The following is a 25,773-nucleotide window of genomic DNA, read 5'->3' as shown; positions in this document are numbered from 1 at the left end:
ACTTACTAAGTGAAATTGACTACAGAAACCTGAACCTTCAAAGTATTCTGTTGTTCATAACCCGTTGTGGTAAAGAGCTATGAGCTTTTGTACGTGTTGTATACGTTGTATGCCCTCTTCAAGGGTACCTTTCCCAAACTTCCCATTTTTCTCCCATCCATATTCCTTTCCTTTTTGTTCACTTCCTTTTCCGTCAGGTGCGTGATGAGAAAGGCTGTGAAGGCGATGGCACAAATCTCCCGAATTGAGGTGAACGTGCCCCTTGAGCCGACGTTCTGATACCTGATACCTCATAAAAATTTACTGAAAATTGTTTATGTTTAAATATGTTAGTAAATTAGCATGTTTATTTTTACAATTTATATTACTAAACAATAGCATATTCACATTTTTTCCACCTATTACATTAGTAGTTTTACGGTATAAGATAGAGACTCTAAAAATCATTTATCAAATCCAATTTAAAATACAACTGCCCAAACAAGAATGGTACTCCACATATCACGTTATACATAACTCAGTTCTCTCAGTTACATGTAAATCATCCTGATTATAGCCTCATTATTAACCCACAAATATGGCATTAAATTTAACATCCCATTCCGGGTCGCTCGGAATGTTTCACAACCGAGAGCGCTTCTGCTGCACTTCGAGCGAGAACACATTTTTTTTATCAGTCCCCCGCCAATCCACCGTAAACCGGCACCAAAGATATAATCAATAACACGGCACTTAAGAGCATAATTAGTTTTTAATAACCAAGCGCGCCAACAACCAAAGGAGGGTCGCGAAAGTTCATCGGAGCGCAAATAAATTCTGACGGTGAAACCCCGCCGGCTGCTGCACCATTTTTCGAATGTCTCGCCAGCAGCTTCTATGCGCGCTATAGGAACAGAGTGCACCAGAGTGTCGCAGCTGCATCAGTTGTTGCAAAAGAAAATAGTGCACTTTGTTTCACCAGATTCGCCAAAAATTCTCACCAATCTGAGGATTATTTTTATCGTCCAGAGGCAGCTGCAGAGCAATGCAATGTAGGTACTACTATCGAACGAAAATTTGTTGAACAAGCGTCCAGGTTTTCAAGCTTCATGGCTAGTAATTCTGTGGGTGAGAATCGTATTATTCATTCATTTATTAACGTACATATATACATAATTGCTATCCAACATTCGCACCTTTGATCACTTCCAACTGACCTCCTGAAGCGCTTCGATGACAAATCCGAATGCGGAACTTTTTTCTATCTCAACCATTTGTCCCCCGTTTTTTTGGAAATGAAGGACAAAGCTTCTGCGCCAATCATTGATCGTATCATATCATGAAAATTCCTATTGATTACTTTATGAATTGAATAAAATAAAAATAAAGTGAAAGCCCATATCTACAACACCTACTAACGCTAACACTGTTGGCGGTCTTATTTTCCATCCCGCTTCACTACCAAAGAAAATATTTATCCAATGAATTAATTTTCCCCCGGCTCAGAATTGAGCTAAGCCCATAAGCCTGCCGTTCCGTTCCGTGCGGCGGTAAATCGCGAAAGCAAGCGGGAATCTGTAGCATTTATGAACGCCACTCTTAATTATTATTTATGTCGCCAGCAGGCTTCAATGGTGCTATAAATGCCATCGGTTAAAGATAGCAAAAAAACTCCAACAAGCGGTCGATGAGTACTAAATACGTGTGGCTACGACAGCACCATTTGTTAAATATTGCAATTCAATCGTGTCTAATCGTCATATGTGTGATGGCTCAAATATAGTGGTTATCTGCAGTGCCACTGCACAGTGGACGTTCTGCATCCAATAATGCGATGAAAAATATTCAAATCGAATAGAGAACAGTTTAATAACTGTTTAAAAAAAACAGAATTGAAATCTATGAGAGTTTCTACTACTTTTCGAAGTCAAGAATTTTGTGAATTTTAGTAACTATGATCAATAATTAGATTTTTTCTAGCAGAAATTTCCAAATAAAATTAGCTAAATTCTTTTTCAGAAAATGGAAAAAATCAAAATTAAATTCCACAAGCAACATTGGAGTTTGTTTGAAATGTTGTTACTCCAAGCGCCCATGTGCGCCATCCGGCAAGCGGATATTGGCAGCCGCCAGCATTGATTGTGCGGTGGAAAGCATGCGGGTAGAATATGAGAGACGTCCTTCATGCAACATTCATGATACTGCCGATGCAATAGAGGTCTGCGGGTCGCATAAAAAGGACACGCAAGTGGGACAAAAACGTTGGCGTTCTGTCAACGGATTGTTTATTGATTGAATTTTCGCTTCCGCTGAATTAATCAATTTTGCATAATCTCTAGAGTTGATTGGCTTGGAGCGGACCAGCCTAATCGAACAACACAACAGCTCGACGTGCATCATGAAACCGTTTTTATGAATCAATTATAATACCACAATAGCTTTCGAAGGATGAGGAACATGAACTTAGAGAAGACTGGTCGATCGCACATGTTTTTTTGCGGTACAGTATGTTTAATGGGCCGACCAGAATATGTACTAAATAGCATGTTATTCAAATTATCGACATGTCGTGTCATCAAGATAGCCCAATAACATGTTACTACATTGTATTCTGAGCATACTATACAGAAATTATAATTATGTTTGACATCACATTAAAAAATATGCTGACCTCGTTTTAGTAGCTTCTCATTATTCATCCAATAATTTACGCTCTATTAGCTGGCAGCGACATATCCATTACCTTCGTAGGTATGAGCAATCAATATCTGGTAAATAATTAACTCATTTCCCCTATTATCCACATCAGAAGGGTTCTACCCTTTCGAGCTTTCGTCACAACACATGAACCTAAGCACCATAAACTCGAACCCCCGTACATCAATCATACCAGGTCTAATGCATGCTTTCCTTTTTCTTGCTTCGCCCATCTGCAGGTCCTATCGCTCGGCGCCGATGTACTACCGGAATACAAACTACAGAGTCCACGTGTTCACAAATGGACAATACTGCACTACTCTCCGTTCAAGGCGGTGTGGGACTGGATAATATTAATATTAGTTATGTATACAGCAATATTTACCCCGTACGTAGCAGCATTTTTGCTGAACGAACCTGACTTTAATCAAAGGAAAAATCGCAAATACGCGGATGACCCAATTGTGATAATTGATTTAATAGGTAAGTAAGCGGGTGCGAAAGGAGGGACAGATTTAGCCACTAGGATGTATTGATTACTTAGAATCACAAGTGATGTGACATACTTTGTATGTTTTCTCCAACAAGTAAATGTTATAAAATTGTATTGCATGCTTTTAAACGCACCCAATTTCTCTTTCGTATGCCCAACAAATCTTGTACAAAATCTCTCAGCAAAATATAGCCAAGGTTCAGTAACGAATCATATCTTATAACTGAGGTCTTAACTGATTTCGTCATTTCCTCGCAGTATTTAATAATTCTGTAACACAAAACAATTTTTTACCTCTTGATCGACATGGTTATGACATAGGAACTTTTCTACAGTCAATTGTATCATAACTGTTTTCTGAAAACTTTGCTTTAGATAGATTCAGTAATGTTCAGTTTTGTTTGAAATACTCCACGTGCACGTTGCTCCGCCACGAGTATTGTTCAGGTCCCATGTCCTTGATAGACTATCGGTTTATTAAGCGTTTTGGTACTACAACAAACTTCATACGACCTTGTGAAGTCGAAAATACGACCGATTTCCTGCCACAAGTTTTTTTTCATTGCTTTTGTTTTTCTTCAGTCGATAACAAACACTGAAGAAGTTTCCAAGTAGGAAACGAAATCCGTATCTGGTTGTTGATACATAAAAAGTGAATAGTGGAAGTAAATGGAAGAATAATAGTCTTTTAATCTTGTAGCATTTCCCCTAAGACGCTCTAAAATAATTAATCATGAATATTGACTGTCCAGAGCCGACTATGAATGTGTCGGAAGTGAACTGACAAATGAAGAAAAATGGACTTCACTAAAAATTTTCGATTATTTTACACTCTGCTCTTGATTTGTACTGAGAATGGTCACTGAGTTTAAAAAACCCTAAGTTGAACGTTGGGGTCCGATCTATGTGGGTTATTAAGTTATGGAATCGAATTGAATATTCACTGACTGATATTCGATCGGAACTTGTCAGTGTTCAGTCGAATATGAATATGTTACGAAGTGAGGGTGACAAAAAAGGCCAATGGGCTTCATTAAAAACATATGATGATTTAAAGCTGTGGCTGGAAACAGCTCGACAAATCTTATTGATTAAGCACACAACTCAAACAACAATTATGCCAAACGGCCATTACGACAAACGCTATTATGCCAAACGGGGTACAATCAGTCAAAACGGTACCTATCGCCACCGATACAAACTTATGGAGGGTGTCTAACGTTGCCAAGCAACACATTAGTATACTGGAGGTTAGACATGAAATGCACCGAAGAACAGCCTACGCCGTGAAGATGGCATAATTCTGACAAGCGACCTTCCTGGCATAGTTCTGCCCAAGGTGAGTACAAACAGGTGTAGCAGTATGCCAATTTCTTGATTCAGCCATCTTGGATTTTTATATGGGGCAGCCACCGAGTTTGTTTATGTTTTGCACTGAAAATGAATTTTTCACCCCCGCGCTAGTCTCTCCCATCTACTGTCGAAGTGAGTGAACCCTGATATAAGAACCCTGGTTCTGCCCAAGATGAATACACTACTAGGTGCTCCAATCTGCCAAGTTTATGGAAGAGAAGAAGGCAGGGGTGAAAAATTCATTTTAAGTGAAAAAAGAAACAAACCCGCTGGCTCTCCCATACAAAAATCCAAGATGGCTGAATTGTGAATTTGGCAGATTGGAACACCTAGTGTTGCATTCATCTTGGTTCTGCCTTCTTGATCCATTCGAGTGAATGGTCCATTCGGGTAAATGGCCTTTTCTGGCGTATGGTAGTTCCAGGCGTTTGGTCAATTCGGGCGAATGGAATTCGCGTATTTGATATTCGGGTCTTTGTCATTCTGACGTTCAAGACAGAACTCTTTTAGAAATCCCTCAAACATATCATTTATTTCCAAGTTCACATTCAGGTCAGCATAGCTTAGCTGAGCTTGGCTGACTATACGTATCTTTGATTGATGCTCCGTGATTGACCAGAATCAGTGAAATTGTATAAAGAATCAACTGTGATTTTACAAACATTCTCAGTGTGCAAGTTTCAGTGACTGATGCGACAGTGACTGTTTTTTCGACAACATGATTTTATCGGAGTACTTACAATCCGTTCAGAAAAATCATACTATGCCTTGCGCGATGGCCTCTGTGGAGGTTATCCCTTATTACGACCGAAGCGATGCAATATATCAATTGGTCTGCAATATTTGATATGGACTCCATTTCCAGTTCTAGCGATTGCTAGAACATGATAAGTATTATAGAAAATGATACAAAATAGGAGAATGGAACGGGTCTGAACGACCTCTTGCATATGAAGCAGAAGCGGCAGCCATATGACCACCAAGCCCGTCAAACCAGATCACGCGAACTTTTTGCGTACCGAGCAGAAACACGATCAGACGCGCACCAATTAGTTTACTTTTTTGCAACCCAAGTTAGAATGAAAAAGAATCGCGTGCACTTTCTGCGTATCGAGCAGAAACACATTTAGACGCGCTCCAATAATTTTACTTTTCTGCTGCACAAACCTGGTTGAAACCGGATCGCTCGAACCAGCTGTGTATTGAGTAAAAACACGATCGAACACGCACTAATTATTTTATCCTTCTGCCGCCTGAATAAGAATAAACCCGAGTCGCGCGAACTTTCTGTGTACCTTAGTTTAGCTTAGACGGTCAAGTCCTTAGCTTAGACGGTCAAGTCCTGCGCACTAATTAATTAATTTTTTAGGTTTGAGAACAAACCCGTGTCAGGAAAACCATTCGCGTACCGAGCAGAAACACGATCAGATGCGTACTAAAAATTTTACTGTTCTGCCACACAAATCAAAATGAAACTGATTTTCAACTATCAACGTCTTCAGAAGAGCAACGATCGAACGTGCACTGATTAATCATCTACAACCCAGATTTTTGTTTTCGCTCAAAATCACCATTTTGCTTTCCAAAATTCTGAACACGATCTGAGCACGAAGTTCTGATATCGAGTTTTTCATCCAATAAAATAATTTCTTAAATCTATCATCTTCTTTGATTGAATCTTTCATTCAATGGTGATTCATTGATTTTATTTCAGTCTTCTGGGCTATTTTTTTATTTTTCGTGAAAGAAGTTGGATAATTATTTCAGAGTGTACTGTAGACTGGCCCAACTTAGTATGGGGAGAAAAAAAGTTGTCGAATTCCACGGGGCACCCCTCGGGATTGTGTCTTTTTGTGAGAAAATCAATCTCTCAAAATTCAGCTCAATCACTTGTTGCATAAGCTGGTGCATTTGATTTAAAGTTTGTATGGGGATTTCAGTCAAAATATATAGGAAAATTCACCTCTGACACTCATTCGATATGGAAATTGGTTCTGATTGCTCGATTGAGCTCAGAATTGCAAAAAAGGCAGTTGGTATGTAACTTTTATATAGTTTTCAGCTGACCGGATTCGATCAATAAATCCAAAAGCACACAAAACAGCCCCTTATAAATCAGCCGAAAGCTGAATAAAAGTTCTACAAATATTTTACTATTCAAAGGTATACTAGTGAAAACACGGAGGAACAATTGCTCAATATTATATTTCTTCTGTATGTATTATCTGGTATTCCGGTATTCCGGATTTACTGGGCCAAGTCCCATGTGTATAAATTGAAGTTATATATTCAATCAAATAAAGATTAAAACATTACTGATGAATGTCATTGAAAATTAAAGGAATTTAGAATTAAACTTAACTACGTTGCAGGAACATTTTATGATTTGATCCCGGAACGGTTATTCCGGCAACAGGTTCCCGTGGGGCCTAAAGTGCCAACAAACTCATTTAGAAGAAACTCTGGCAATATGGGTATCGAAATTCATGAAATTGTTTCGGAAGCATAGTCTTATGTGTAATTAGGCCATTCGATGGCTTGACAACGCAGCGGTTTCCGTGGGGCCCCTCATTTAGAAGAAACCTTGGCAATCTTCTTTTTTTCTAATGGCTTTACATGACAACTGGAACTGTACCTGCTTTTTAACATTTCAATTAGTATATCCACAGAAAATAAATTGAAAGCTTTTCTATGCCGATCAATTTCATAACTATGTGCCTTGTGTGGTGAGCACAAAGGATACACTTTGCCCAGAGAATTGAGCACATTTCCTACTCGAAAGCATCTTAGATCATGAATCGAACGCATCTGTGGATAGGTAATCCTACGCTCATGCTCACAAGGATAACAGGGGACCCTGTTAAAAAAGATTAAAAAATAACCAAGAAATTGTTCGGAAACATGTTTTCACAATTAGAGAGCAATCGAAGGTCGATTTATTTTTGATTTTTTTATTTCTCTTAAATTTTGCATATTCAATCTTTGTGATGAAAAAACATAATTTGCATCATTGGTTTGCCATTTTGACTCTAGCCTAACTTTTGGCAAAGGACTAAGCAAAAACACCTCGAACACTTTAAAAAAATACCCTGAAAACGATCGGACAAAGCCGTTTTCAAGTTAAATTTTATTGAAAGGGATAACTGGAGATCGACCGCAGCCATTGTTTTGAGCATTCTGAACAATGTGGTAAATAAGAAGCTGTGGATTCAATAGATCCAAATTTTCTTATTTGCTGCATTGCTCAGATTGCTTCTTCTCACTTCTTTCTGCTCTCTTTTTCCTTTTTTCTTTTTTCCTTCCAGCTTCTTCCTTCTTCTCCCTTTTCACTTCTCGCATCGCACTTCTCACTTCTCACTTTTTACTTCTCACTATCACTTTTCACTTCTCTCTTCTCATTTCTTCCATTTCACTTTTGACCTTTTTCTTTCCACTTTTTATTTTTCACTCCTCACTTCTCACTCCCATTGACCTAATGACTATTCGGCCGTATGGCCATTCGACCTAATGACCCAGCATCGATCCCACCTTTTTGGAAAACATGTTTCCTAAACAATTCCAATAATTTTGATGCCAGGTCTCTTGTGATGAGTTTGTGGCATTATTTTTGCCTCACGAGGACCTGTTCCAGGATTACCGTTCCGATTGCCATCCATCCTATGGTCCAAACTACTGGAAAAACATGTTTCCGAAACAATCCCAAGAATTTTGCCAGGGTTTCTTCTGAATGAGTTTGTTGCCACTATAGGGCCCACGGGAATCTATTCCGGAATGTCCGTTCCGAGACCAAATGATCAGGTGGTCCTAATACATTGTGAAGTCATAATCCTCGAACTTTCTACGAAACTGGTAGCTCAGGATACACGAAATTATCATTTGGTTTCTATGACATCATGACAATTGTCCATTTTTGGGACATGGTCTAGCAAATCCGTAATTCTGGTAACCAGCTAATCCGAATCGGTTCTAAGTGCCAACGAATTTCTAAATCCATAGCAAACGGAATCGTCCAAATCAGTTGAAAACTGACAAAGTTATGGTAATACCAAGACCTGATGGTGCGTTGCGGGGTAAAATATTCAGAAGCAATATATACACGAACGCATATCTACAACCCACATTCCCGATGAAAACGCCTTATCTTTGAAAATGGCATCTCAAAAAAAATTTCTCAACTTTTTTGTCTTCATTAAAGAGGTTTACAGCCCTAGACTGGCTCATCTTTGGAAAAATAATGTTTACTTAACCTTCTGTCTGTGCTCAAAAAAACTTACGTTGTCTGTGCTCTGGGGTCAAATTGACCCCAAATTGAAACGGCTATAACTTTTTTAATGTTTGGCCAATTTTGGATGTTTAGGGCTGTTTCGAAAGATAATTTAATCATCTTTCAGGTCGTTACCAAAGATTGACTATGGGTGGGCGGGTACATCGCTGGGAGGGGTTTTAGTGAACAAGGGTACAAAAACAGTGATTTTTCATGATTATTTTACTTATATCCGAAAATGAATTCATTATTTTAGACTACTTAAGATATTCCGATATATAGAATTCTACTCAGTGTAAATATTCTTATCGCACAAATTTAAAAATTGGAAGAAGTGCTTATTATATTGAGCACCGCTTTGTAGTGCTAGACATCCTAAACAATATTGCGGAATACAACTTGGGTGTAGCTATGAGGGATCTCAAGCTAAAGCAATATTTCATATATGCAAGAATATTGCAAGTACGCTAGCGCCGCCTATTTGTAAATTTATTTATTCCGTCCATTCCCACCAGACGAACTTTGTTAAAGATGTCATCTTTACAAATTTCAAATTTGTGCGATAAGAATATTTACAATGAGGAAAATTCCATATATCGGAATTACTGGAGTAGTCTAAAATAATGAATTCAAATATACCGCCACCTAGCGACCAAGCTCTAAATTAATCAACGCCTCATGTCAAAGCACACGCCTTCCTGCATAACCTTTTTGAAAAGGTGCAGTTCCAAATGGGTAGGATTTTCAGATATAAGTAAAATAAACATGAAAAATCAATGTTTTTGTACCCTTTTTTATGAAAACCCCTCCCAGCGATGTACCCGCCCACCTATAGTCAATCTTTGGTAACGACCTGAAAGATGATTAAATTATTTTTCGAAACAGCCCATAAAATCCAAAATTGGCCAAACAATAAAAAAGTTATAGCAATTTCAATTTGGGGTCAATTTGACCCCAGAGCACAGACAATGTAAGTTTTTTGAAAAAAGTACACTGTAGCGCATATTTTCAAGTTTTTTCAAGCGAATTTGCACCTAGGAGACAGATCTCGGCGAGTTTTACCAAACTACCAAAAATTAGGAGAATCGGTTGAAAACTAAAAAAATGGCAGCCACTCAAAGTGGCCTGGGGTCATATTGACCCCAGAGCACAGACAAAAGGTTAAAGAAAGCTTTTTTTAAATAAGCATGCCTCGAAAATACTATTTTCTGAAATGAAAATTTCATTGATAACTTTTATTAAATGTTATTTACAGGTGGGAATTTTTATATGAATATGTAGCATTTAAAGGATCCTAAAACATTTTCCAAGAGGTTATTACTCTAAACCTGAAATCAGTGACATAAGAGCCACATTAGTGCCAAACGGCATTGATCTCACATCGTGTTTAGAAAAATTATCCGTTAGAAAAGTGGGGAATGGCCGTTTGGCCGAATTGCACATTTGACCGAAACAGCCCAAATAAACCGCTCAGCTTAAGTCATTTAACCATACAGGCTTTAGGCCGAACGGGTATTTTGCCGAAAAAAAATATACCATTTTGGATTAAGTCGAATAAATCAAACAAACACATTCCAAAACCATGATGCAAAAAATACAAAAAGTAGCTCTTAGTTCACAGTATTGTGCCATTTGCACAAGTTACTTTGTAATATGACGTTACATATTCGTGGAGCTATTCAATTGTTCCCAAGAAATGATGAGAAAAAATTGCCACATTTTACTTTCTGCAAAAAATACTTCCCATAACTATTTCACTTTCGCGTTTCACTTCTAAGTCCTTTCTTCATACTTCTTACTTCTCATTTCTCACTTATTATTATTTCTCACTTATCTCAGAATGGGAAGCGAGATTTAACAAGTGACGAATAAGAAGTGAGATGTAAAACTTTCTCACACTTCTCATACATTACTTCACACTTTTCTCAATGTGAAAAGTCGGACATGTAAAGTAAGAAATGAGGAAAACGACGCGAGATGTCTAACATTACACTTCTCACTTCTTAGATCTCATTTCTCACGTTTTATTCTCCACTTCTCACTGTGAAAAATGAGGATTGAGATGACTCATTTCACACTAATCACTTCTCATTTTTCTCCGTGAGAAATAAAAAGTAAGAAGTGAAAAGAGAACATTGAGATGTGGTGAGAAGCAAAAAGTGTAAAAATGTGAAGTGAGAATTAAAAAGTAAAGCTATGTCCATTTAGAATCCGGAATCATTTATTGTATTGCAGCGGCACGGAAAGTGACCGCTGCAAGAATTCTTTTACAGCGGTTTGTCTACCTAGGCGCCCACTTGCAGTGGTATAAATTTCAAGAAGTTTTGTGCAGCGTGTCAAAAAATATTCCAGATGGAAGCCGAAAGGAGAGAAAAAAAATCTGCACACCCACGTTGATAATCCTGCTCATCGACGATGGAACCTGGATTTCGGACAGCTTCCTAGCCAAAAATTCTACATCTACGAGGAGTAGTTCCTGCGAAGTTTAAGGTTGCTTTTCGGAGAAACGGATGATTTTGGCAAGGGATATGCATCTGTGAAGCAAAGACCTAAGTGTTTGTACCGAATAAGACGATGGACTCGAAGCTGTACAAGGCGGGAATGTCTCAAAAACCGCAGTCGACCTTCCATAAAGCCCATAAAGGTCTTGGCCAGATTTGGCGAGTTGCCACTACAGCCGAGAAGTCATCCAGTGGTACCGCGATAATAATGAAGATTTCATCGATAAAAACATAAATCCACGCAACTACCAACAGCTCCGGCCCATCGAGACATTATGGGCAGTAATGAAGCGGAAGCTTAAGAAAAGTGGAAAAGAAAAGCGACTCAGATGACCAAAATGTGGAATAAATGTGCCAAAGAAGTTGACTCCGGAGGTGTGCAACTTTTGATGAGATGAATAAAGAAGAAGGTGCGAATTTTCACTAGAAACAAGAAGAAATAATTTTTATCAATATTTTTTCGTTAAAGTACAGTGAATTACCCTTGTTTTGATGTATTAACCTTATTTGTACGTCAATCCGTTACCGAGATACAGATGATTTTATGATTCCAGATTCTAAATGGACATAACTTTAATGTGAAAAAAAAAAGGAAAATGTGGCATATTTTTATAAACATATTCAGCACACTAGAGTCGCGCGAGTATAAATTACTTTGAACTATGATTTTCTCCTCGTGATTTTTGCATAATTTGTTTTGTATTGTGTTTATTTTTATCGGCTGAATGATTTTTTACTCCAACATGTTCGACATAATCGGATAAGGCATATTCAGTCAATTTGTTTGATGATTGTTTTTCTTGGTCGTTTAATTTGTTCGGAAGAACAACATTTTCGACCGTATGATTCGGAATCAGCAAAGTTGAATTTAACAATATACCTCCATCGTTTTCTGCCACATTGGCTTTCAGGAGCAAAAATCACGTTGTTTTGGTTGCAGTTATTTCTCTACGACCGAATTCGGTCATATATAAGCATCAGAAACTAATTAACAACATGTATGCTGCGTTCACGCATTCGTGAAAACATTCACGTTTTTGATGCTACACATGTCAATCTGTCGTAATCGTGAGTCTTGCGTGAGAGGCTTTTCTTTCATAAAACTTCTGGTACAGTTGCTCTATCTTTTCTTGATTTAAATCTTTTCGCAGGCGCTTTCATTCCAGAAATTTGTGTTTTGTATGTTCTGCACCCATTTGTATCGTGCCTTGGTTGCCCTCGTACGGTATTGCAGCAATTCCGATCACATTGACTTCTTATTTTCTATTTACTTTCTATTAAGTAACGGCTCAAGTCCCTCGTTAGTTATTTATTTGTTCCGGGCCATTTATTCTATTGGCTGTCCATTTTCAAACAAAGAAAATTTAACTATTGGGTGACAGCATGCTCTAGGGCAGGGCTATTTTTAACCCCTGCGAAAATAACAACCGAACTGTCAAATTTTAACAACAAGTTAAACGAATTGGAGAAATAGTTCACTGCCTTAGATTGATGTAAAGACAAACTTTCTTAAACATAATCTTCAAAGAAATTTCTGTGGAAAGTCCGATCAGCTGTTAGTAAACACAGAATCCTCTCTAATAAAGAAATATATGTTAGTAAACAATTTACAATTTCTTAAACAACCTTAGAAATCAAAAGTAACTAAATTTAGAACACCAAGCTATTCATAATATATCAACATAATTATTTTTTTATAATTTTCTTCTACAGTTGATGTAACATTTGTCATAGATATATTAATTAATTTTCGAACGACGTTCGTCAACGGCCAGGATGAGGTGGTATCTCATCCGGGCCGCATCGCGGTGCATTATCTGAGCGGCTGGTTTCTGATCGACCTGGTAGCGGCGATCCCGTTCGACCTGCTACTGGTCGGAAGTGATACGGACGAGGTAATGTATACGGTTTTCTATGCTATTTTACACGCTCTTACTGTATGCAAAGATAATATACCACCAGCAATTAGTATATTTTTCCGATATTTAGTTTCTTATTTAACGAATTTCAAAGAATTTTCTTTATAGTTAATCCACATCCTCTAGCTATCTTATTCTATTCGATTTTTTTTTTGTTTTGAAAATTAGGTTCCTAAGGCGGAGCAAACTTCATTCTAATTGATTTCTATAGATACAGATGCCAAAAAAAACAAAATTCTAGCAATTAGTCCGTTGTTCCGATAAATAATAATGTTCGTCCAAATTATAAGTTGTAAATATGTTTTTCTATTCCAATTAATAATTCTAGAAATATAAAAAAATGTATTCTATACTTCCCACTCAACTCAACTCGATTAGTTTCACTCTTAGTCGCATTCAAACAGTCATGAAAAAAAAACGTTTTTTTGTCGATATTAAACCTACTGCCATCCAATGATGTCGAAGCTCAAATACAAATGCAAGCCATGGGAATTCCGGCCTCGGAATGACCTGCCAGGATTGAACCCAAACATGTGATCATTTTTCATCCAATACAACCGACTCCCTCCCCTGTTAAAATGATACGGATTGAACATTTTCCCCATTTTGTAGGCAATTGGTGACAAGGAAATTTAGCAGTCCATCTATGTCGACAATTTGTGCGCTCAGAGGGAAAGCCCGGCTTATGTCTGCGCTGCGAAAAACATTACCAAAGCAATAAGGCAGATCTGCCTCTATGTGTGCCCACACGTAATAGTTAGGTTTGCTTTATTTTCTGTTTCACAGCGGAAATTGAATCGACAAAGTTGACCAAGCGTTTGCCATTTGCTTGTTGCCGTGAAGTAGAATTCATTAACAACATGTCAAACGTTGTACTTTGATCAATTTTGCTTGGTTTTCTTCTACTGTGCGACGACAAACAATCTTTCGTCGTCTTTAACATTTTTACGATTTTTTTTTTCGTTATAATAAATAATTTGTACATTCGTCTATTCTTCAAGTATTTTCCGTTTCTTTGGTTCAATACATCCATTCAGTATTCTTTGTACGTCTTCAAAGAACCACCACCACAAAAAAAATCAAATTCCGTTCGTTTAGATTTTACTCTTCTGTTTCTGATTTCGGCCCCGTGTAAGTGGTTCATCTACAATGCAACATTCAAGCAAACACGATTAAACTTCAGTCCTTTTGAGGTGAAATATATCAAAAATGAAATAAATAAATATTTTTTCATATCATGGGAGATCCTTCTTTGGACTGACTGTGTGGTATCGCCCATGTATTTCTCGCTACCCAAAGTACCTCCTCTTCCACAACATATAATTTGAAAGCACGAAGCTACACATCAGCAAAGTGCAAAAAAATGTGAAGATGCCAGGAAAATATGTAACGTAGAATGCTGAGAAGGTTCCTTCTACCATCACACGTATGCATTTACATCTAGGAACGAATGAATGGTTTCCCATACAGCTTGCTGTTTCCGTTTGATGTTTCTCTATTTCACGCTGTCAATCTGTCTCTCTTCCTCTGATACGTCTTTGTGCCAGTCAAAGTTATGAGAAAGTTGTGCCGTAAGCAGCGGTACAATAATGGGATGAAGTTGCAATCCCTAAATTTGTTGGATTCGCGTCCTATGTCTATGTTGTGTTGTGTTACGTTTCGTTTTTCATAGATGCGTTGGTTTGGTTAGTTTTTATTTACATTTAACCTTGGAAGAAATAAGACATTATCCTTGCATATTACTAGAAACTCATAGTGGCAACTCCCATTAGAACAGTTAGTAAATACAGAAAAAATATATACTGAATTTTCCGTACAGACAAACAGGCATAGCAACCGTTATCTGGATTGCAGTTGTTGAAACACAATAATAAACAGACATCAATAGTACTTCGTATTGATAAAATTGATAAAATTTTATGTTTGTTTGTCTGTGCTTTCTGTCCAATACAACTCTTCAATATTTAAAAGTTTACGTTACGCATGTGTTCAGTAGCTACATCAGACAACGAATGGGTCTTTATATATAATGCAACTAGTAAAATGATTGTCAGCTACCTGCGACTTCCAATTCCAATGAGATAGAATCAATCTTTGTAAACAAATGCAACAGGAATTGTCAAAATGGTCGGATCAACCATCGCCTTGTGTTTTCTCTGTCTTTCTCAAAATGTCCTATTCGTATGTTAGACTAAATCACACAACACCAGATCAGACAAATTTTGAGTAATCGTAATGTTCATGTGCCGCAATTTAAGTTTCTTTAGACAGGTACTAGTTGATTGGTTAAATACCGAAAATACCGAAAATATTGGATAACTAAATAGGAGGGGTTCGTTACTTGTGAATTTTCCTCGATGTTGAAGTCATTTCCATATTTTATGTTCTTCGAAGTTATACTATCTATAGTCTGATATGTTTATGTCCCCATGAGCGTTTTTCAGGTAAACATCCCAAGTAACATTTTATGTTTTATAACGCTCTTGAAGACCATAATTTACTCTTCAAGAGTGTTATAAAACCAGCATAAAACAAGGGATGGATCTCCCAGCAGGCAGAGTAGGTAGGGATATCTAAAATGTGCATCATCGTATAAGCACACGATCTTATGGAGACGCATGGTAGATTCATACATTGGTGCATCAACTTCTTTTAACCGAAGTAGTGAAAATTCCTTCACATCTTTTTATTAAATAATTGTACAAGTATTCAAGCATTTATATGGCAACTTGAAATTAAGAAGAAACTGAACCTAATTACATATTAGGAAGTACGTTTTTCTGGTTAACATTTCGAATCACTGATTCATGAGAACTGCGAGTTCAAACAATTGAGCGTCTTCTTTACGATTCTCACAAGTCTTTCACGGTTGTCTTACCCATTTAGCTACCTAGTTCGTTATGTTTTTGAAGATGCTAATATTGTTTGTGTTAGTTCGACAGGAATAAGGATGCTGTCAAGCAAATATTTAAAAAAAAATTATTTACATAACGTACTGAACTGTGATCATAATTAACAGCTTGCAAGTCCCTATAGCCCTTTCGTACGATTTGGGATTGAAAACTGTGCTTAAGTCAGAAGTTCTAGGATGCCCGATTTTTCTGTAAATCATATTTGTAGTGCTATGGGGTTTGCCTAGAGAATGAACAATCACAGAATTTACCCAATCAATCAACTAGCCCCAGTTAGTAGCCTTTTCTGAAGTCGTAAACTATAAATACTGCACATGAGCATCGCGAATATTTTTTTACTATAAATAAATGTAATATCAGATGATCCTCATTCCTCAACTCATAAGAATGTGTCTACAGGCTTGTTAGGATCGTGAGCAAGAATGCTTTTGATCATTTAGGTAATCTGGGTTCAATCATTCAGTAGTTTGTCAATAACTCATATCAGAGGCTTAATTTCAAAATGTCTTGTATGGTGGACTTCTTGTAAGAAGATGTTTCTACCACTCTACGTCTCTACCTAATAGTGCGTTTTTCGAATATAACTTATAACTGAGTGATAGTGTTAGCTGCAGTAATTTAAATTAATTGAAACTTTGTAATCATATAACCTAAGTTTCAACTCCTTTATAAGCGGAATTTAAACAACGAACTGTTTAACAGAGTTGCAGATAAACCTTCACACCAGAAGTCCACCATACTACACATTTTAAAAATCAGCAGCTGTAATTGCTCCATAGACAAAATACTAAATGATCGAGCTCAAATTACTTAACGTTCGATAACATCCTTGGTCGTTTGCCGCTTACTTTACTGGTGCTACATAGTTGTGCCCCTTTACCACAACTGTAACACTAGTTGAGCTACGACTTGACACATCACTTGCTCTCATCGGGATCTCCGTAGTTTCTGTTTCTACCTCGTGCTAAATTCCATCAATTTACTCTTGGGAAAGCTGCGTTATCATACAGATTCATTTGGCTGCGTCTACTGTTCGGCAATCTGTCTTTGATTTTTCCCGACCGAAACCACGATCTTGAAACACGTATGGAAAGTCTCGAACGATAACTGCACCGGATGGAAAACGCTTTCTGAACGATAATTTTTGGAATTTCCGAGCATGAATTCTTCGGAACTTTTGAACGCAATTTTAACGGGTTTTCCAAACGGAAATTCATAGCTTTTTTAAAGTAATTTTGGAAGGGAAATTCTTCGCAATTTAAAAAGAAAAAATCTTCAAAATTTTCGAAGAAAAGTTTTTATAAATTTCTAATAGGAAAAAATCGGAATTCTTACTGCATTTCCGAATCGAAATTCTTCCGAATTTCCGCAGAAAAAATTCTTCTAAATTTCTTGAAGAAAATTTTTCTGAATTACCGAAGGAAAATTCTTCCAAATTACTGGAGCAAAATTCTTAGAAATGCGACAGAATGCAATGTGTCATGGAAATTCTTCGGAATTTCTGAAAGAAATATCTATTACGAAAAATCGGATTCGGAAATTCTTCGGAATTTCCGAAGGGAAATGCTTCGGAATATCCGCAGGAAAACTGTTCGGAATTTTCGAGAGCTTAATCTACGGAATTTGCTCTGAGAATTCTTCGGAATATCCGCAGGAAAATTGTTAGGAATTTCCGAGAGAAAATTCTTCGGAATATCCGCAGGAAAATTGTTAGGAATTTCCGAGAGAAAATTCTTCGGAATTTCCAAAGCCATATTCTTCGGAATTTCCGAAGGGAACTTCTTCGGAATTTTCGAAGGGAACTTCTTCGGAATTTTCGAAGGGAACTTCTTCGGAATTTCCGAAGGGAAATTCTTCAGAATTTTCGAAGGAATATTTTTCGGAATTTCCGAAGGAAAATTCTTCGGAATTACCGAAGGAAAATTCTTTGGAATTTCCGAAGGGAAAATCTTCGCAATTTCCGAAGGGAAATTCTTCGGAATTTCCGAAGGGAAATTCTTCGGAATTTCCGAAGGGAAATTCTTCGGAATTTCCGAAGGGAAATTCATCGGAATTTCCGAAGGGAAATTCATCGGAATTTCCGAAGGGAAATTCATCGGAATTTCCGAAGGGAAATTCATCGGAATCTCCGAAGAATGTTCTAGGATGTTCTCATTCGTAAGTGATGATGCATTATCTTTTAGAAATTTAAATCCGGAAATTGAGAAGAATTTGTATTCGGAAATTCAAAACTATTTTCCTTCCGAAATTGCGAAGACTTCCCTTCGTAAAATGCGAAATTCCAAAGGATTTCACTTTTAAGAAAATCCGAAAAAAATCGTTTCTAAATTCCGCAAAAAAATCGTTTGGAAATTCTGGAGAACTTCCGTTCCGATAAATTTCTCTTCAGCATTGCCAAAGGACTTTCCTTCAGAAAATGCGAAAAAAAATTCTCCGGGAATTCCTGAGAATGAATTGGATGGATGGATTGGATTGGATGGAATTTCTTCTGAATTTTCGAAGGAAGAATTTTGTGAATTTTTGAAAGGAAATTCTGTTTGAAACTCCGAAGGAAGTCTTTCTGAATTTCAAATGGATGATTTTTCTTAAAATACGAAGGACAAATTTTGTTTTTGTTCTGAATTTTTCGAAGGAAATTTTTTTCTAAATTTTCGAACGGACATTCATCTGACATTTCCGAAGGGAAAATCTTCTCAACTTCAAAATGAAATCTTTTTTAAATTTCCGAAGAGAATTTCTTTTTAATTGCCGAATTAAATTTTTGCGGAATTCACAAACGTAAATTATTCGGAATTTCATAACGGAATTTCCAAATGAAAGTTCTTGGACTTACTCTTTATTTTCTAATCAGAATTCTCCAAAATTCCCAAACCAAAATTATTCCGAATATCCGAAAGGAACTTCTTTTAAGTATCCGAAGAGGAACTCTTCTTCCAAACGGAAAATATTCGGAACTTCTTAACGAAATTCTCCTGAGTGAAATGCAAACAAAATTCTCTCTCTGAAATTCTTCTTCTTTTTCTGATTCTTCGATGAGAAATTCTGCGAAAATTTCGAAAAGTTTCCCAGTGAAAATTGCGAAGAATTTGTCTTCGGAAAATCCAAATAATTTTGATGTGAAAATTTTGAAGAATTTCTCTTTTGACATTCCCTGTGAAAATTCTAAAGAATTTTCCTGCGGAAACTCTGAGTAATTCTTTTACGGATATTTTAAAAAAAGTCCTTGCGGAAATTGCGGAAAATTTCCTTGTAAAGATTCCGAAGAATTTCTCTTCCGAAATTCCGGAAACTTCTCCAGCAGAAAATCCTAAAAAAACTTGCCATAAGACGAGTTTGTACAATCCCATTGAATTCCACCACTTAATTGTATCTTGACAGATACGTATTTCGACCTCAACAGTAAGGCCGTCTTCAGTGTCTCGTACTTAACTCGACTGGAGGTTGAAATACGTATCTGTCAAGGTTGAGATCGAAATACGTATCTGTCAAGATACAATTAAGTGGTGGAATCCAATGGGATTGTACAAACTCGTCTTATGACAAGTGAAGACATTCCACTAAAAAGCTCAAAATAACTTTCTTAACCTAAAAAAATTTCTGCAGAAATTCCTAAGAATTTCTCTTCAGAAATTTTGAAGAATTTCCTATTAAAATTTCGATGAGTTTCCCTTCGGAAATTCCGACGATTTTCCTTTCGAAAATTCCGATGAATTTCTTCTCAGAAAATCCGATGAATTTTCTTTCGGAAATTCTGATGAATTTCCCTACGGAAATTCTGATGAATTTTCCTTCGGAAACTCGGACGAATTACCCTTCGGTAATTCCGACGAATTACCCTTCGGTAATTCAGACGAATTTTCCTTTGGTAATTCCGATGAATTTCCCTTTGGAAATTCCGATGAATTTCCCCTCGGAAATTCCGATGAATTTCCCTTCGGAAATTCCGATGAATTTCCCTTTGGAAATTGCGATAAATTTCCCTTCGGAAATTCCGAAGAATTTCCTTTCGGAAATTCCGAAGAATTTCCTTTCGGAAATTCCTAAGAATTTCCTTTTGGAAATTCCGAAGAATTTCCTTTCGGAAATTCCGATAAATTTCCTTTCGGAAATTCCGAAGAATTTCCTTTCGGAAATTCCGAAGAATTTCCTTTCGGAAATTCCGAAGAATTTCCTTTCGGAAATTCCGAAGAATTTCCTTTCGGAAATTCCGAAGAATTTCCTTTCGGAAATTCCGAAGAATTTCCTTTCGGAAATTCCGAAGAATTTCCTTTCGGAAATTCCGAAGGGAAATTCATCGGAATCTCCGAAGGGAAATTCATCGGAATTTACGAAGGGAAATTCATCGGAATTTCCGAAGGGAAATTCATCGGAATTTCTGAAAGGAAGTTCATCGGAATTCCCGAAGAGAAATTCATCGGAATTTCCGAAAGGGAATTTTCGAAGGGAAACTCTTCGGAATTTCCGAAGGGAAATTCTTCGGAATTTCCGAAAGAAAATTCTTCGGAATTTCCGAAAGGAAATTCTTCGGAATTTCCGAAAGGAAATTCTTCGGAATTTCCGAAAGGAAATTCTTCGGAATTTCCGAAAGGAAATTCTTCGGAATTTCCGAAAGGAAATTCTTCGGAATTTCCGAAAGGAAATTCTTCGGAATTTCCGAAAGGAAATTCTTCGGAATTTCCGAAAGGAAATTCTTCGGAATTTCCGAAAGGAAATTCTTCGGAATTTCCGAAAGGAAATTCTTCGGAATTTCCGAAAGGAAATTTATCGGAATTTCCGAAAGGAAATTCTTCGGAATTTCCAAAAGGAAATTCTTAGGAATTTCCGAAAGGAAAATTCATCGAAATTTCCGAAAGGAAATTCTTCGGAATTTCCAAAGGGAAATTTATCGCAATTTCCAAAGAGAAATTCATCGGAATTTCCGAAGGGAAATTCATCGGAATTTCCGAGGGGAAATTCATCGGAATTTCCAAAGGGAAATTCATCGGAATTACCAAAGGAAAATTCGTCTGAATTACCGAAGGGTAATTCGTCGGAATTACCGAAGGGTAATTCGTCCGAGTTTCCGAAGGAAAATTCATCAGAATTTCCGTAGGGAAATTCATCAGAATTTCCGAAAGAAAATTCATCGGATTTTCTGAGAAGAAATTCATCGGAATTTTCGAAAGGAAAATCGTCGGAATTTCCGAAGGGAAACTCATCGAAATTTTAATAGGAAATTCTTCAAAATTTCTGAAGAGAAATTCTTAGGAATTTCTGCAGAAATTTTTTTTAGGTTAAGAAAGTTATTTTGAGCTTTTTAGTGGAATGTCTTCACTTGTCATAAGACGAGTTTGTACAATCCCATTGGATTCCACCACTTAATTGTATCTTGACAGATACGTATTTCGATCTCAACCTTGACAGATACGTATTTCAACCTCCAGTCGAGTTAAGTACGAGACACTGAAGACGGCCTTACTGTTGAGGTCGAAATACGTATCTGTCAAGATACAATTAAGTGGTGGAATTCAATGGGATTGTACAAACTCGTCTTATGGCAAGTTTTTTTAGGATTTTCTGCTGGAGAACTTTCCGGAATTTCCGAAGAGAAATTCTTCGGAATCTCTACAAGGCCATTTTCCGCAATTTCCGCAAGGACATTTTTCGAAATTCCCGTAAGAATTACTCAGAGCTTCCACAGGAAAATTCTTTTGAATTTCCACAGGGAATGTCCAAAGAGAAATTCTTCCAAATTTTCACAGGAAAATTATTCGGATTTTCCGAAGACAAATTCTTAGGAACCTTCACAGGAAAACTCTTCGAAATTTTCGCAGAATTTCTCATCGAAGAATCAGAAAAAGAAGAAGAATTTCAGAGAGAGAATTTTGTTTGCATTTCACTCAGGAGAATTTGGTTAGGAAGTTCCGAAGATTTTCCGTTTGAAAGAAGAGTTCCTCTTCGGATACTTAGAAGGAGCTCCTTTCGGATATTCCGAATGTTTTGGGTTTGGAAGTTTTGGAGAGCTCTTATCAGAAAATAAAAAGTAAGTCCAAAGGACTTTCATTTAGAAATTTCATTATGAAATTCCGAATAATTTACGTTTGTGAATTCCGCAAAAATTTCATTCAGCAATTAAGAAGAATTTATCTTCGGAAATCTAGAAAAAAAAGTTCATTCGGAAATTTAGAAGATTTCCCTTCGGAAATTCAGATGAATGTACTTTCGGAAATTTTAAAAAACTTTCCGGGAAAAAAATCCAGAACAAGATTTGTTCTTTGGATTTTCAGAAAAATCCTCCCTTTGAAATTCAGAAAGGTTTCCTTCAGAGTTTCGAAAGGAATTTCCTTTTAAAATTTCACAAAATGTTTCCTTCGAAAATTCAGAAGAAATTCCATCCAATCCAATCCATCCATCCAATTCATTCTCAGGAATTCCCGGAGAATTTTTTTTCGCATTTTCTGAAGGAAAGTCCTTTGGCAATGCTGAAGAGAAATTTATTGGAACAGTTCTCCAGAATCTCCAAACGATTTTTTTTTTCGGAATTTCCAAACGGATTTTTTTTTTCGGATTTTCTTAATGGGGCCGTTCACAAAGTACGTCACGCTCCCTGGGGGGGGGGGTTCCGAGCAGCGTGACGACTCATACAAAAATTTTAGAGGTTTAATACATAAAGTGTGACGAAGGGGGGAGGGGGGGTCCAAAGTCACCAATTTTTGCGTGACGTACTTTATGGATCTTCCCTAAGTGAAATCCTTTGGAATTTCGCATTTTACGAAGGGAAGTCTTCGCAATTTCGGAAGGAAAATAGTTTTGAATTTCCGAATACAAATTCTTCTCAATTTCCGGATTTAAATTTCTAAAAGATAATGCATCATCACTTACGAATGAGAACATTCTATTTTTTTTATGAAAAATTTCTATAAGTTTCCGAACAAAATATTTTGCGAATTTCGAAATTTCGAAACTTCGAAGACACCCCTTCTGAATTTTCGAAGGGAAGTTCCAGAGCGGTTGTTTCCAATTTTCCTTCGTGTTATAGCCCATATTTAGGGTGAGCTTCCCAGAGCTCCCAGAAAAGAACTTTGCGAAATAATTCCTATGCTTGACGATGCACAGTGGCTAAAATCGTGTTTTTAGCGCGTTTATTTAATAGTAACTTTATTATGCAATTTAGCGTAATGGTATATTCGAGACATTTCATCAGTAAGTTAATGCGCTTCTTTGGAGGCTTGCTGATGAACCCCCCCAAAAGCGAGATTAAAAAAAAAATTCTACTTCACAACAAATAAGGTTTGATTTTTCATAAAAGTTGTAGCAAAAGTTCTTCTGAAAAACTTTGTCGAAGACACCAAGTTCATAATTCCGTTACTTTTAGAGATTTTTTAACGTTTCATGCTGACAACCCCTTAAAATGGGGTTTTCATCATATCTTTTTCATCTTCATTTTCACATTTTTTGCATATTCTAGATAGTTTTAAATAATATTAAAATACGCAGTTTGCAATTATAAACTTGATGTTTTCGACAAAGTTTGTCAGGAGAACTCTCGCGAAGACATATACCTTGCATGTTGTAATTTGAAAAAAAAAAATTTCATCTCACTTTTAGGGGGATTGACCATAAGGCTGAACACATCCAAAGAAGCGCATCGACTTACTGACAAAATGTCTCGATGACGCCATTGCGCTAAATCACATAATAAAAGTACTATTAAATAAACGCGCTTATAACACGATATTAGCCACCGTGCGATGGTTCGATTGGAGCGATGAAAGAAGCTTCAGATCCACTAGAGGGAATGGACTTTATTGACGTCCAGGACGGACACTGTTTAGTGGAGTTCGATAAACTCTGCACTCCTATGACTGTAAACCTGCCCTCGTGGTCGGCATTTTCGGTCAAATTTCTCGATCCGCTATATCACCGTTTCAAGAAAAGGAACTACTCAGTAGCGTATAGTTAAAAAAAAGCAAGATCGGTTTATTTTTGAATTCAATATATGAAATTTGTATCCTTGTGTTCAGGCCCCATGTTTATGGGTAACTTATCGGACATTTTGTTCTCATGGCCGATGGAGTATTGTTACTCTATTGTTCATCCAATTCGCGAAATAACATTTTGGTTGATATCCCAAAAGTCACCAATGGATAATCGAAACACGAATGGATATAAATTTACACATAGGCTCAAAATTACAAAATCATCATATTTGAGGATCGAAATCCCGATTTATAGCAGTTTGATTTCGTTTTATTTATGCCTTGGCTTGAATTCATATTCAAAATCGTTATGGAGGTAATATGTTTGCATTAGATTCTCTATCTCTGTTTTCTGTTAACAAAGCTTTCCTGCATACAAATAGCTTGATCTTATAAAAAATTAGCCTAATCGAATTGCTCTGTACCGTGATTCCAATCCACAGACATGATTGCTTAGTATAAAAGCAGCCTGCTTATATATATTTCCGATAATATAGAGGGCAATCTTCTAATAATAGATTACTGGCCCTTAATAGGTGGACAAATTATAGGTTAATTACATTTAATTTCTGATTTATGAGATACATTATGTTTTATTCTATGGATGTATTACTATAATTTAGTCTACTAACTGTGAATTGCACTTCTCCTAGCAATGGCTTCTACCAAGCATGACAAATTGAGCTACTGCGAGCTCACTTTAACATTTCAATTCAATTATACTTTTCCCATTTCCTGTTTTGTCATCTATCAGAATGACCTGACCTGTCTCAACTTTTTCCACGATCTTTGTTCATACCCGTTGGGGTCAGTAGGTTTAAACACAAACGAAAACACGAAATCAATCAAATAGATAGGATCTTCATATTACAATTTCGCTTCCACAAATACCCCTTGCTGTGACTTTCTTCCGCCTCATAATAAATTCCAGTTCTGCATAAAATCAATAATCGACACAGAAAAACAACAAAACGATCTCCGGATACATAAAAGCAATCTGTGTTGCTCTATTTCCAGAAGAACTAAGATGATTTTCTTGGACCCTTTTCGTAACCCCATTCGTGCATCTCCCTCGTAATGAACTGCTATATTCCCATTCTATGTTCACTCTATCTCTCTCCACTGTGCATTATGCTACTTCTGCTCCTGCACCATTTGACTTTCCAACGCGAAGAAATGAACCGGGCCATATTTTGGCATTCGGATGCAACTAGGAAATTTATAACCGGTCCAACCACCGTAGATTAGTTTTGGTTTTCCGGAAGAAACATACTTGTTCTGTGCCTGGAAAATCACAAAACTTTAAAGAATCTAATTATTTCATTCCCTTACGTTTTGCTTTCCCATTCCACCACCGCCGTGCTCCCAGTCAATATTTGCTTTCAACCCTTTCTCTACCTTAACATCAACAATTCCACTACTACCACTGTTACCCTAAGTCTACTAAATGACTCCGGTTTCTATGTGTATTTTACAGCTTGGCTTGGACAAAGATGAGGTATTACTTTTTATATTCGATCAAAACACCCTAAGCCATCCCTTTTCCGTAATTTGTTTCTTTTCCACTATCCCTTAAACAAACCTGAACAATTCGACGACAATTTCTGTAATATGCGAAAAAAAAGTCCAATCATTACACCTCGGACCAAGCAGAATTACCCTCAATCGATATGATAATCCAGACAATTTTTCGCCAC

At 37.0% G+C, this 25,773-nt stretch overlaps 1 protein-coding gene across 7 annotated transcripts in view; it reads left to right on the top strand.

The window, feature by feature from the left end:
* Positions 1-25,773, top strand: part of LOC134218252 (potassium voltage-gated channel subfamily H member 6) — a 531,314-nt gene that overhangs the window by 451,041 nt on the left and 54,500 nt on the right. For 6 of the 7 annotated variants that reach the window (XM_062697179.1, XM_062697175.1, XM_062697178.1 and 3 more), the window contains 3 exons: positions 2,916-3,159; positions 13,001-13,182; positions 25,554-25,574. In XM_062697179.1, the coding sequence (XP_062553163.1) occupies positions 2,916-3,159; positions 13,001-13,182; positions 25,554-25,574 (447 nt within the window). The remainder of the gene's footprint in view (positions 1-2,915; positions 3,160-13,000; positions 13,183-25,553; positions 25,575-25,773) is intronic. The other variant, XM_062697177.1, reaches the window with a different exon arrangement.

This window comes from Armigeres subalbatus, chromosome 2 (assembly GCF_024139115.2).
Source record: "Armigeres subalbatus isolate Guangzhou_Male chromosome 2, GZ_Asu_2, whole genome shotgun sequence".
NCBI lineage: Eukaryota > Metazoa > Arthropoda > Insecta > Diptera > Culicidae > Armigeres > Armigeres subalbatus.
This window is presented reverse-complemented; position numbering and strand designations above follow the sequence as displayed.